The following is a 13,738-nucleotide window of genomic DNA, read 5'->3' on the forward strand; positions in this document are numbered from 1 at the left end:
TTTTGTCAGCATTTGCTAATGTGTGCATTGTGTCTCCATGGTAACTGCTGAACATTTCACCATAGAGATACATGTTTTATACAGTACAGTTGCTAAAGTTTGTATAAGTTGGCCAGCAGTGGCTCATTGGGTAGAACACTTGTCCACAGCTTTATCAGAAAAAAACTAAAATTAACAGAGTTATGCCCAGTGTGGCTCAGTGGTTAGAACCAAGAACAATCCAACCAACAAAAAGTTGATGGTTCTATCTTCATTCATGTTGAGTCGTAACTGGAGGAGCAGTTGGTGCAGCAGGAGAGAACAGAGAACAGGACAGAACAGGACAGGGCTCCCCCAGCCCTGAGGAGCACCTCATTCATGTGTGATGGCACTGACTATATTGTATTTGTACAATTTTGAGAACATTTGAAAAAATCAAGCAGTAAACAATAATGTATAGACAAGTAACTAGTATTAAAAATTAGAGTTCAGTGAGCTCAAATTTTGATTGAAGATCCAGATAAAAAATATTGAAAGACGACTCAGTAGCACCACCTCGAAAATATGGTGACTGAAAGCTTCTAGAGAGAGAATATTATTATATATAATATACTGAAAACATGGTTTATTCTTTTTGACATTTTGATTTAATAACGCCTCTGTGTTTGTTATAAAAGCTCTTTTTGTGTGCTTTAGAGTCTGTGTCATAGTCCAAATAACGATTATGATCAAAATACAACTACAATTTTGATGGTTGACTAGTCACATTTAGTCGATTAATGTTGTTATTTATAATAAATATAATACGTGGCCTTTCAAAAATAAATAAAATGAAAGTGTGGAACAGTTGAATCTTAATGACTGATCAGACTATGTGTTTTTCAGACGACACCCCTGCACTGTGCCCGAGCTCTTCCACTTCTGCTGGGTCCTGTTTGTCCATGCCAAAGGTCAGAACCACATTCACAAGAATCCATCTTTATATACTCCCACTGGAGCCATAGAACCCCGCCAATCACAGACAGACATACTTCAGTCCTATTTTGTTCATGAAAAATGTGGAGTGAATAAAAGCAGGTTATTATCAAAATATCAGGAAGGGCACAGTTAGCATACTAGTTGTTGTTAGCTTTACTGTGACTGAAAACCTCCACTCTGGATGCTGAGAGTTGAGAAAAGCACTTATAAACTCATCATGATGAACAATTAGGATGTTCTGAATGCATAAGGTAAGTGAGGAGTAACTTTGGGCCACTGCAAACTGTTTAAAAAGAACTAGCTCTGTTTTTCATGTTTTTAAGAGCAGTAAAAACCAGGTACAGTGCCTTTAAGAGTTTGAAAAGTTTGTATTGTGACACTAGCACAGTTCATACGTTTGAAGCTTTGAGCTGCAGTGAAAACTCCAGTTAGGCTGCTGTTGTCATGGTGATTTCTCGTCCAATCAGAGAGCGCCTCCGGCTGCGGATAACAAAAGGACCGATTTAGACCGAGACAAGTCCAGACCTGTTCGGCTGGACCCCGAGGCCTCAGGGTGGACTCATTATTTAAGACCTGGGTTTAGCTCCTGTTCCTTTGGACCTTCTGCATAAATCTTTTTCAGTCTAAAGAGTCACATGTTTATTGGGGAAAGAGAATTTTACACTAGCAGCTTGTCACAATATATTTGTATTATGTTCATAACTCAGAACATATTTGGCATTTTCAGGACTAGACCTGACTTAAAGGCACTGTATCTGATTTATATTCTTATCTGGTTTTAGGAAACTTCCCCATGATCAGTGACGACCTGGTGAACTCATACCACCTACTGCTGTGTGCTGTGGACCTAGTGCTCTGCTGCGCTCTCTACTGCCCCTGCAGGAAGGAGCTGCTCAACCCCAACTTCAGAGGTACTGCAGCTCTCTCACTGAGTTTACACAAGTTTAATTAAAGGAGAACAGGAGAAGAAGAGGAGGAGAAGAGGAGAGGGAGAGAAGAAGAAAAGAGAAGGAGAAAGGAGAGGGGGAGAAGAAGAAAAGAGAAGAGGAGAAGAAAGGAGATGAGGAGAGGAGGAGAAGAAGAGAAGAGGAGTAGAAGAGGAGAAAAGAGAAGAGAAGAAGAAATGAGAAAAAGAAAAAAGAGGAGAGGAGGAGAAAGGAGCAGAGTAGAAGGAGAAAGGAGAGAAGAGGAGAAGGAGAGGAGGAGAAGAATAAAAGAAGAGAAGAAGAAAAGAGAAAAAGAAAAAAAGAGGAGAGGAGGAGAAGAAGAAAGGAGAGAAGAAGAGAAGAGGAGTAGAAGAAAAGAAGGAGAAAGTAGAAGAGGTGAAGAAGAGAAAAGGAGGAGAGGAGGGAGACGCAGTTGAAAGAGTGAAGCTCTATCAGGCATACTCCCTCCGGGCTCAGACAGCAAAAGGTGCAGCACCGGTGGCCAAGAGTATTCTGTATAATGAAAGTAATGAGAGGAGCTCAGACTGGGAGCCGTCATAGACTGTATATAAATGGACATGGCTAACCTGCTAGCCGCTGCATTCCAAATAGGAAGTGATCTTGGGCACTTCCGGCTCCATCAACTCTGGCTCCAATTCACTTTACACTGGAAAACTGTCACCCCTCTCTTTGTAACTGCTGCAATGAGCCTCGTCATTTTGCTCTTAAAATGTTTATATTAACCCGCTCTATATGATCCTGGTGTTGTTATTTCACTGTTGAGTCCGTAACTCAAGATATGAACATTAATAACAGACAAATCAGGCGCCTTCTTTCCCCGAGGTCACTCCAACTAGTATTAGCAACAGGTTTGATTGACAGCGTTGCTAAGCACCCGCTCCCTGCCTAAACAGCAATGTGGGAGGGAAGGGATGTTACATTTAATAGCCTCACTCTCGATTGGCTCTTTGGTTGCTATGATACTCACGGCCGGAATTCCAAATATAGAACTTGTCTCCAAATTGGCCCCTATAACTGCTCTAGCCTCGATGAGCTTCATATGACTGGAGCTGAAGACTATGTCACACTAAGTCCACTTCTTTATACAGTCTGTGGACCTGGTCTAAACTCTAATGTAAACATAGTGAGTGTTACCTCTATAGTGTGGTACAGAGCAGTGGTTTACAAACTATTCTTCCTGATTTACCTCAACAGTTTTAGGAAGTCTGCTTATCTCGGTTTGCTCTAAATCATATTAGTTTAATAAATTCTCCTCTTGCTCCTGTTCATGTCTTAAACTAAACTATTCAAAGTGTCAGTCCTGTATAAATCTTTGAGTGTTCCTGTTAAACCCGCGGCTTCCTGTTGTCGACAGTGTGCTGGACAAATGTTCCGCAGTGTAACTCTGGGTACAGTTTATGTTTTAGTCTTCTCCGGGAGAACGTTAATATTACAAAATATTTAACTAATTCTGTTTTGTCACAGTATAAAAATGATCCAAAGATTCTTCGGTTAATCGATAACTGTTGTTCTTCAGGTCATATAAGGACAAAAAATATAATATTATAAAAATATAATTATGGGAATTTTCAATTTGATCTACACTACAGGAAGTTAACTAATTGTGTTTTTGTGCTCCTCTCTGTGTGAAATACTTTTACTTTTTACTTTAAGTACATTACTGTTGTAACGGTGGGTGTAGCGGACCAAAGAGTGCAGACTCGGGGAATATTTACAGTATTTATTATAGAAATGACAAATAGTACAGTTCGAGGGGAGATCCGGCGGTGAGCAAGAGCTGAGGCGCGGGCCAGGATCCAGGAGCGGAACGTGGAACGTAGCGGAGATGACAATGCGGGCAGCACCTAGAGATGTTACGCTCGAGCCTCTCAGCTCGACACTGTACCGACTCTATGAAGCGGAAGTGTTGCCGAGCGTTGTTTCGATACGCGCTTCACCACGCCAAAAATCACGTGACCAGTCAAACCGAGGCCTCGTTACGTCAGAAGTGTCAGAGATACGTGTCGAGCTCCGGTTTCAAGCTGCTTTGTGGGAATTTTGATGGGGGTGGCTTATAATTGTGTCAGAGCTTTAAAAGAGTCTGAATCCCCCTAAGAATTGTGGGTTGTGAGAGGAGGAGATTTTGTTGACAGCATTTCTAACACTATACTAGTTATTCAATAAGAGAAAGTTTATATTAAAGCAAGTAAGATACAACAGGTAAGAACAGATTACACCTACTACAGATACATTTTATTCTCCAATTTTTCCAGTTTAAAATGCCTCTGTAGGTGCAAACTCTTTAGTTGGCCAAGTCAGAGTAAAACTAATACATACATATAAGTATAGGACACAAAGACACCAGTTTGAAAAGTAATTTTTTTTATTAGAAAGTAGCCATTTTATTGGTATAGCACATTTAAAAACGTGAGTTGCACCAAAGAGGAAAAAGCAACTTAATTTAAACACAAGTTGACACAAAATAATGTAAAACAATTTTATACTAAACAGGAGAATAAGTTATAAGAGAATAAAAATAAAATGGAAGTGATAAAATTCATTCAGATAAAAGTCACAGAAAAGGGGAATGGGTGGTAGAGGAAGGGGGAAAGCGAGGTTCACAAAAGCTTCAGTGCAGTTGTCTCAAAGTGGTTCAATGTTTCATGAGGTTTCGGTTTTACCATCACTAAAGATTAGATGGACGGTAAGTTGAGGAAGAATGAGCCACGGAAAGGTTAGGACGCCAACTCCAGAGCACAAACAGCAGCAACCAGCACCACAGTGAGCAGCAGCAGGGAGCAGCAAACAGAAAGTGACGCGGCCAGCCCAGGTAATATTGAAGGGGCTCACCGGAACAGGAAGCAGAGATGGGGGCCGCTAAGTCACGTGGGTTAGACTTGAGTTATGTTACATTGTTGGCCAGACGCTAATTTTTATTGAAGTGGAAAAGCAAAAACCCCCAACCAACCAAAACTTTCTGAGAGACATAATGCAATACTTACAACTAGAAAAAAATATATATATTGACACTGAGAAACAAACACAGGCTTTTTATACAATCTGGCAGCTTTTTATTGATTTTTTTAATAATAGATTGAGACAGCCATATATATATATATATATGTATGTATGTATGTATGTATGTATGTATGTATGTATGTATGTATGTATGTATGTATGTATGTATGTATGTATGTATGTATGTATGTATGTATGTATGTATGTATGTATGTATGTATGTATGTATGTATGTATGTATGTATGTATGTATGTATGTGTCATGATCCGCACTGTCCACTCCTGGTTTTCCTCCTGTCCTGCTCTTTCCCTCCCTCACCTGCCAGATCTGGGCTGGGCTCCTGGCTCCTGCGCGCACCTGCAGGATCACCCACTGGTTGTACATTGTCCTTTTTCTACAATAAATCCTGTAAATATTCCCCGAGTCTGCATCCTTTGGTCCGCTACACTCACCTGTTACGACAGTATGCATGCATATATATATATATATATATATATATATATATATATATATATATATATATATATATATGTACATGTACATACCAGACCAGAGCTTTCACATTGCTCCACATCATGGGTTGTCGGTTCCAGTGCTGGTTGGTTACCCATTTATATCTACCTTGTTTTGCCTATCAATATCTGAAGTCAGCTCACACAAACTAGTCTGCCTGGGTCCACACAACCCTCCTGTTGTGAGGTATGACCAGTACTCACACCCCCCAACAGGAACGCCTTTCATTTATCCCTCAACTAGACTGTAGAAAGTCTAAATGAAGGGATTTGGAGTTCTGAATTGTGTATGAGGAATATTAGGAATTTCAACAGTGAGTATTACAGTAAGAAAGGAGGCAATATGTTTACCTCACTTTTCTGCCCACAAGGGGGATCCTGCCAGGACCCACCATAGATAAATATGTTAGAAAAGAAGCTGTTAATTCTGTCAAGTAGTGATTTCTTCTTGCGTCTTTTGCTTGTGTCCACATTTGTACCTGTTGTTTTTTGGGCCGATTCATTTTGTACAACAGGTTTGATACTGTATAGTTTTCCTGGTCTGCTTTCTTTCCCCCCTGTTTTGTCCCCTCTTGTTTGAACTATATTTTCTGTATTTTGTTTTGTGTCAACTATTGGACAACTTTCACACTCATCTTCAGAACTTGGCAAAGAGCAACTAGCCTCCGTTCTACCAAGAACTGAAGGGTGTGGCGTGTCATTTTTTTTTCCCCCCTTTGTTTTTGTTGACCCTTTGGCTTTGCTTTTGTCACTGTCTTTGTTTTCCTTTTCTACATGGGACACTCGCTTTTGAATCTTTCGAGTTTTTACCAAGCTGGAGGTTGCCAGAGTGCCCTCATCTTCAAAAGTGAAACCCAAGTCGCCTTTATTTTCCCTAGTAGCTTTGGGCCGTTTTATACTAAATGCCTTCATTTTGTTGGTGCTAGTCTCAACAGTGTAGAGTTTTCCCTCAAAATTTGAAACAGATGATGCGTCTCCATCTCCGTTGGGAGTAACAGACAAGCTACCGGATTTGATCCATCTGTTGAAAGACGTTTCTTTCTTCTGTGTATGGGCCTTCTGCACGATAAAGGGGTGTGTCAGTGCTTTTTCCGGGGTAATCCTTTTTGCCGGATTTACTTGCAGAAGTTGGTTCAAAAGGTCCAAAAAATGCCTGGTCTCTTCCTTTTCTGCTTCGAGGACTGGCTCGGGGTAGACCCGCATCATGTCCTCCAAACAGGTGAAGTTTCTGGACCAGGTCTGACAGCGTAGGACCAACTTGCCTGTTTGGGCTGTGTACTCCTGTGGAGAGCACAGCTCATATCGGCCACATTTTTTAGCAAAGTAATAGTGTGTGAAAAGCCCTTCTACGATTTGCTGGATATAAGGCATGCCTAGGATCTGTGTGATAATTCTCATCATTTCATACTCGCAATTAATAGGAAAGAGATGTGAGCCTTGATATAAAAATGCCAGCACACAGCCAAGACCCCACATATCGACAGCCTCATTCAATTCTGCTCCCAAAGACACTTCCGGGGCCCGGTATCCAATAGGCTGGATTTCAAAACCAGGAACCAGGCCTCTCACCGTAGTAGAAATACCAAAATCAATTAGCTTGATTTTGAATGGTTTAAGCTCGTGGTTAACCAGCATTATATTGTCTGGTTTGAGATCGGCGTGAATAAGTTGGCATTTGGCCAGTTCTGTGAATGTTACCAGCAGCTGCTTGGCAATGTAGCAGATGTCTGAAATGGGCAAAGGTTTGTAATCTCTGCTTTCCATGAAATCGTGCAGACTTTGATCTAAATATTCCATGACCAGACAGTAATGGCCCTGGTATTGGAACGATGTAATAAACTCAACCACGTTTTTGTCTTTGCTCAAATGGCGAAGGTCCCGGAGAAGATTGGCCTCATGTTTGGTTGCTCTAGACCGCTTAACTTTAGATATTTTCATGGCCACATCTATGTTTGTTGAAAGGTCGGTGCACCGGGCTATACGCCCAAAGACGCCTTCTCCTTTCATCTCCTTTATCTGGAAGGAGCCAAAATTGCCAGAAATTATATTGTCTACTGTCAAATCAATTTCTTCCTGCACATTTGACCACGACATCTTGTTATATAGTGTTTTGTTTTTGTTTTTTTAAATACTCAAGAGAATATTTTGTCTCTGTTGAAATGCGCCTGTCTGTGTCTCTGTTGAAGTATGAACTATACTGACGTCTGTAAGATTGGTACATAGGAGGTTACTGTTTTCTTTACTTTGAACTGTGTGACATCACAAAGCCTTTGTGTTGCCTGGAGTGACTGTTGCCATGACAACATTAGAATTTAAATACGTGGACCCTAGAATGTGGTATTATAAGGTTCAAGGCAAAACCTGGAAAATAAATAAATAAAAATAAATAAGTAAAAATGTATAATTGACTAATCGTGACTAGTTGGTTATAAAAATAATCATAGTCATAGGTTTTCTGTTCTGTGCAACATTTTGAGGACTTAATCCCATTCAAAAGATACTGGTTGAGTTTTAAATTGTTCATCGCTATAGCAACAGTTCTAATTACTCATCATTCTAAGGTCATACTCACAGTAGGTCAGACATGTCAGACTCAGGCCCGCGGGCCAAATTTGGCCCTTGATATAAGTATATTTGGCCTCAAGATCATATCAGATATGTACTAGAGCTGGCCCGCTGGCCAGTATAGCTCATGCACCTCTAATACTAAAAATCCCAGAATGCTTTGCAAATACATTGGCGCCAGTTCCCATGACTTCTGCTGACACGCATTAGCATCTGCTACCTGTCGCCTCAATCAAGTTTAATCCACCCTTTCTGAAAAACATGCAGATGTGTTAAAATTTTTCAACAAATGCTTTGTTTGGCCCGAGACTTAGTTCCAGATTTTAATTTTGGCCCTCTGTGAATTTTTTGTTTGACACCCCTGGCCTACAGTGTGTAGGGACGATTGCTTTCACCACGATAAAAGTTGCCAACTCTCTTGAGGAAGACTTGGCCCCCGTTTTTACTACAGTATCCAAGCAACACGCACATTTGTTTTTTGCAAACATGACATCGTTTGCAAAAACAGATATGCACATCATCGTTTGACATTGTCAGTCAAGGGCGTCACGCTTGAGGGACATAAGCGCTCTGTAATGGACCCAATGATGGCACTTTTTGAAGTGCCTACTGCAAATGTGTGAGTGTAACGCTAAGTAGGCTAGGCGGACTGACTGCTTAAGTTAAGTAACGTTGTATTACTGTAGAGGTGATCAGAAAACTAAATTCGGAAAAGAGCCTTAAACTGTATGAATGAAAAGCAGACACAGGGTAAAATGAAAATATGAATATATTATAGATAATTCAATGTGCATATACATATAACCAGGTATGCAATAATATTCAATAGATACAACAATATGTGTATATGATAGACATGTATATTAATATATATTATAGACAGGAAGATATGCAATGAATGAAATGAAAATCAAACCAAAAGGACAACTTCAGGAGTGCAGAATATTTCTAGTCCCGTGAAACTACTGAATGTCCATTCCTTTGCAATATGTCCATGTCTTTTGAACCGTGTTTCAAAGTTCAAAGTTTAATCCAAGAATAAATAAAGTTCGATTTCCTACCACAATGTGGTGTTTCTAGCTCGCCATCACGGGACTGAAGAGTGGAATATCCTTTTACCAGAAGTTGAAGAGGGGAAAAGAAAAACCTGACCTGCACATGGTCAAAGGAAAAAAACAAATTAAATTCACATCATTAATTAGAGCTGTAAGCCTCCGAACTAATGACATACATATAAATTAGCAATTATTTTGAAATGCCATAAATTTAAATGTTCAATAAATTTAGAAATTAAATTCCTAGATTGTTATATTAACAACACTGAGTTCAATAACAAGTCAAAGTGCACCTTTAAATCAAAATTAGCTGTAAAGCTTACAGTTCATCAATAGCTTTAAAAGCTTATCAAATATTTTCAAATCAAATTCACTTAGATATCATTTGCGCAAAAAAAAAAAAATCAAAATATGTAGCTACATTCATTCATAATGCATCACAGTAGAAAACTATCATGGCCGCCAAAAGAGTAACTCAAAATAACAAAAACGGACACTAAAACGGGCCCACATAACATAAATGAAAGTGTCCTTTAAATGCTAAAGGTTTGGCCTTTAATTCGGCAGGAATAATAAATCAAATAATGTCCATATTTAATCAATAAACACGCTAATATGTCGCGCTAATAACGCGCTAGCATTAGCCGAATTAGCTGCGGCCTCCAAGGAATTTTGAATACTCAAACGCAAGATAGCGGTAAAGTAGCGTGTGTGTTTAACTAAAACAACGGCAACTTAACATGATATCGTGACTCACCGATGAGCGGAAGATTAGTAGAGATGTTACGCTCGAGCCTCTCAGCTCGACACTGTACCGACTCTATGAAGCGGAAGTGTTGCCGAGCGTTGTTTCGATACGCGCTTCACCACGCCAAAAATCACGTGACCAGTCAAACCGAGGCCTCGTTACGTCAGAAGTGTCAGAGATACGTGTCGAGCTCCGGTTTCAAGCTGCTTTGTGGGAATTTTGATGGGGGTGGCTTATAATTGTGTCAGAGCTTTAAAAGAGTCTGAATCCCCCTAAGAATTGTGGGTTTTGAGAGGAGGAGATTTTGTTGACAGCATTTCTAACACTATACTAGTTATTCAATAAGAGAAAGTTTATATTAAAGCAAGTAAGATACAACAGGTAAGAACAGATTACACCTGGTACAGATACATTTCTATACACAGACATATTACATAACACAAGATACACTCTACCACATACACAGATTCACATCAATATACACCTAGACCTATATAATACACATAGTCATAGTTTTAGGTCAGTGATATATCGGTAAGTGGTAGGTAAGTCTTGAGAGTGAGTTTGAGTGGTAGAAAGAGAGTGTGAGTGAGACAGTAAGGAACAGATATGGAGGGACAGCTATTGCCACCAAAAAGAGCACGGTCATATGCACGGGAGCACTTTGACTTAATAAGCCCGAATAAAGACAAGTGTTTGATTTGTGAATGTTCCAATTTCAGAAAAACTACAGTTGCACAATCACTATCCCAGTTGCTTAACCACATAATTTTATTCTCCAATTTTTCCAGTTTAAAATGCCTCTGTTGCTGCAAACTCTTTAGTTGGCCAAGTCAGAGTAAAACTAATACATACATATAAGTATAGGACACAAAGACACCAGTTTGAAAAGTACATTTTTTTATTAGAAAGTAGCCATTTTATTGGTATAGCACATTTAAAAACGTGAGTTGCACCAAAGAGGAAAAAGCAACTTAATTTAAACACAAGTTGACACAAAATAATGTAAAACAATTTTATACTAAACAGGAGAATAAGTTATAAGAGAATAAAAATAAAATGGAAGTGATAAAATTCATTCAGATAAAAGTCACAGAAAAGGGGAATGGGTGGTAGAGGTTCACAAAAGCTTTACGTCACATCCACACAAATGCATTACACAGACAAATCCAGCAGATGTCGCTCTTCTGACTGTGTCAAATGATTCGAAGCAGTGTGTCATTTTCAGTGTAGTTGTCTCAAAGTGGTTCAATGTTTCATGAGGTTTCGGTTTTACCATCACTAGCAGCACCAGGGCAGGGCGCAGAGTGCAAACCAGGGTCCGGGGTCGTGGAGTGCAGAGACAAAACAAGACAGTACCAGGGCTGGGAAGCAGGGTTGGAGCTGAGACGGTCCAGCAAGCTGGGTGTAGATGCACATACGATCCGACACAGAACAGGGTGTGATACGCAGATGATCTCACACCGAGTCTTCTTCTTCTAATTATTTCCGGCAGGCTGTATGCAACCAGAGCGTAATGCTGCCACCTCCAGGTTGGATCAGTTCACATTAGTTGTAATTAAATTTTATGGTAGAGCCCGGTGGAGAGCAGGAAACTTATTGCCTTATCGATTAAGTACGAAACTTTCGATTCAGAGAAAATAGTAGCTATTGAAAATGTTTTGTCCTGTCAATTTAATGAACAGGCTTCTTCTTTCTCTTGCATGAACCTGGCAAAATAAGCACATGTTTAACCATCTCTGGCTGCCCACAACTACACATTCCACTAGGATGTTTCTTAATAACTTTAAGGTACTCTGCCAGCCCACAATGCCCCAGCCTGAGTCTTGTTATAATTACTTGGTCTTTGTGGTTACCCATTAGTGAGAGCCTTTTGTTCCTAAGCTAAAATAGTGCCTACCCCTTGGGTCACTTTCCCACTCACGCTGCCACATATGATCCCCAACGCTTTTGAATATGCTAATGCCCTCTTGCTTACCCAAAGGAACATTAACATCTATTGCTTCCCTACTAAGAGCTTCTTTGGCTAACTTATTTGCCATCTCATTGCCAAGAATGCCACAGTGCCCAGGTACCCATATAAAGCTTACTTCCATCCCTTCTGACTGTATCCGTTGTAGAGAGGACAGTACCTCTAACACCAGGTCTGGACGGGCTCCTTTCGTGAGTTTTTTCGTTATGGCTTGAAGTGCTGCTGCTGAATCTGAATATATATGAACAGCCCTAGGTTTGTTCTCCTCAATCCATATCAGAGCCCACCAAATGGAGAGAAGCTCAGCCGAAAAAATAGAAAGATAATCACTCACTCGACAGCTATAACTGTACTCAGTATTCATGACATATACTCCAAATCCTGCCTGCTTAGAGCCTGGGTCTTTTGACCCATCTGTGAAGACATGAACTATATTCTCTTTGTTTTCAGCAATAAACTCACTTACTTGTCTGCTTGTTATACACTTATCCATTCCCAACCAAAAGTGCCAGAATAGGAGTAGTCCTAAAAGCTCTGCTACAAATTCTCAGGGCTCTAGTCTGGGCTTTATCAAGTTTTTGGAGATTTGTTTTGGCTGCCGCCCCATAAACAAAACAGCCATAATCTAAAGTGGATCTAATCATTGCTCTATATATCATGAGCATTGTGGATCTGTCTGCTCCCCAGTCGCTACCTGTTAGACTCCGGAGTAAATTATGTATCTTTTCACACTTACGCACTGTTTTTTCAATATGCTTATTCCATGTTAATTTTTCATCCATCCACATCCCTAAAAATTTAAAAACTTTCACTCTTTCTAACGGACTACCATACATACTCACAGACTGCACCACTTTTGCCTTCTTCAACCCAAAGATCATGAAATTACTCTTTGCCACTGATATTTTAAACCCCCACTTGTTGGCCCATTGCACTATATGATCTAAAGCCTCCTGGGTACAATTCATTAAATATTCTATATTCTTTCCCCGCCTCCAGATGGCACTTTCGTCCACAAACAAGGACCTGCCAAATCTAGGGTCAACTTTCTGAAAAATATCATTTACCATAATATTAAATAGAACTGGACTGATTACAGAACCCTGAGGAGTACCATTCATTATGTCGGCAACTTCAGAAAGATCCCCTTTTATTCTAACTTGAATTGACCTATTGCTTAAAAAGTCTTTAATCCACAGAAACATCCTGCCCCAAATACCCGCATTATACAGCTTTATCAGTAAACCCTCTCTCCACATACTATCATAGGCCTTTTCTATATCCAGAAACACTGACACTACTGCCTCCTTATTTATTATAGCGCGCCTTATGTCTTGATCAAGCACTCCTATGGAATCCATTGTGTTTCTACCTACTCTAAAACCATTTTGATAATTTGCAAAAAAAAAACGCCAACTTCTAAAGTATAGACAAGTCTATTTGTTACCATTCTCTCCATCACCTTACACAGCACCGACGTTAAAGCTATGGGTCTGTAAGATGAAGGAGAGGAGGGATCCTTACCGGGCTTAACTATTGGTATTACAATGGCATGCTTCCAGCTCTTTGGTAATGTCCCTGTCTCCCAGATGTAATTAAAAAGTACCAAGACCTCCTCCAGTACCTCCTCATCCAAATGCTGTAAAAGTGTATAGGACAATCTATCTTGGCCCGGTGAGGTGTTGGCTCCAGCTTGAATGGCCTCTTGCAGCTCCTTAAATGAGAAGAACTTGAAGAACTCTCCGGGTCTGGCCTACCTGTTAATTTCCATCCTTCTTCCCGCAAGACAATTTGAGACTTTCTAAGCTTAAAGAATGCGAATGATGCACACTCTGGAAAGCTTTCACGCACATATCTGCTTTTTCTTTGTTAGACACAGCCTCTCTGCTCCCACCCTTTAACACTGGGATTTCTGAGTTAACAACCTTACCTGACATTTTATGGATCCTTGACCAAATCTGTTTAACTGGCGTTTTGGGCCTAA

At 40.1% G+C, this 13,738-nt stretch overlaps 1 protein-coding gene across 1 annotated transcript in view; it reads left to right on the top strand.

Annotated features, from left to right (window-relative positions):
• Positions 1-13,738, top strand: part of rbl2 (retinoblastoma-like 2 (p130)) — a 44,026-nt gene that overhangs the window by 12,190 nt on the left and 18,098 nt on the right. The window contains exons 4-5 of the mRNA XM_033968746.2: positions 865-929; positions 1,740-1,868. Of these exons, the coding sequence (XP_033824637.1) occupies positions 865-929; positions 1,740-1,868 (194 nt within the window). The remainder of the gene's footprint in view (positions 1-864; positions 930-1,739; positions 1,869-13,738) is intronic.

The sequence above is a fragment of the Periophthalmus magnuspinnatus genome, chromosome 6, assembly GCF_009829125.3.
Source record: "Periophthalmus magnuspinnatus isolate fPerMag1 chromosome 6, fPerMag1.2.pri, whole genome shotgun sequence".
Taxonomy (NCBI): domain Eukaryota; kingdom Metazoa; phylum Chordata; class Actinopteri; order Gobiiformes; family Gobiidae; genus Periophthalmus; species Periophthalmus magnuspinnatus.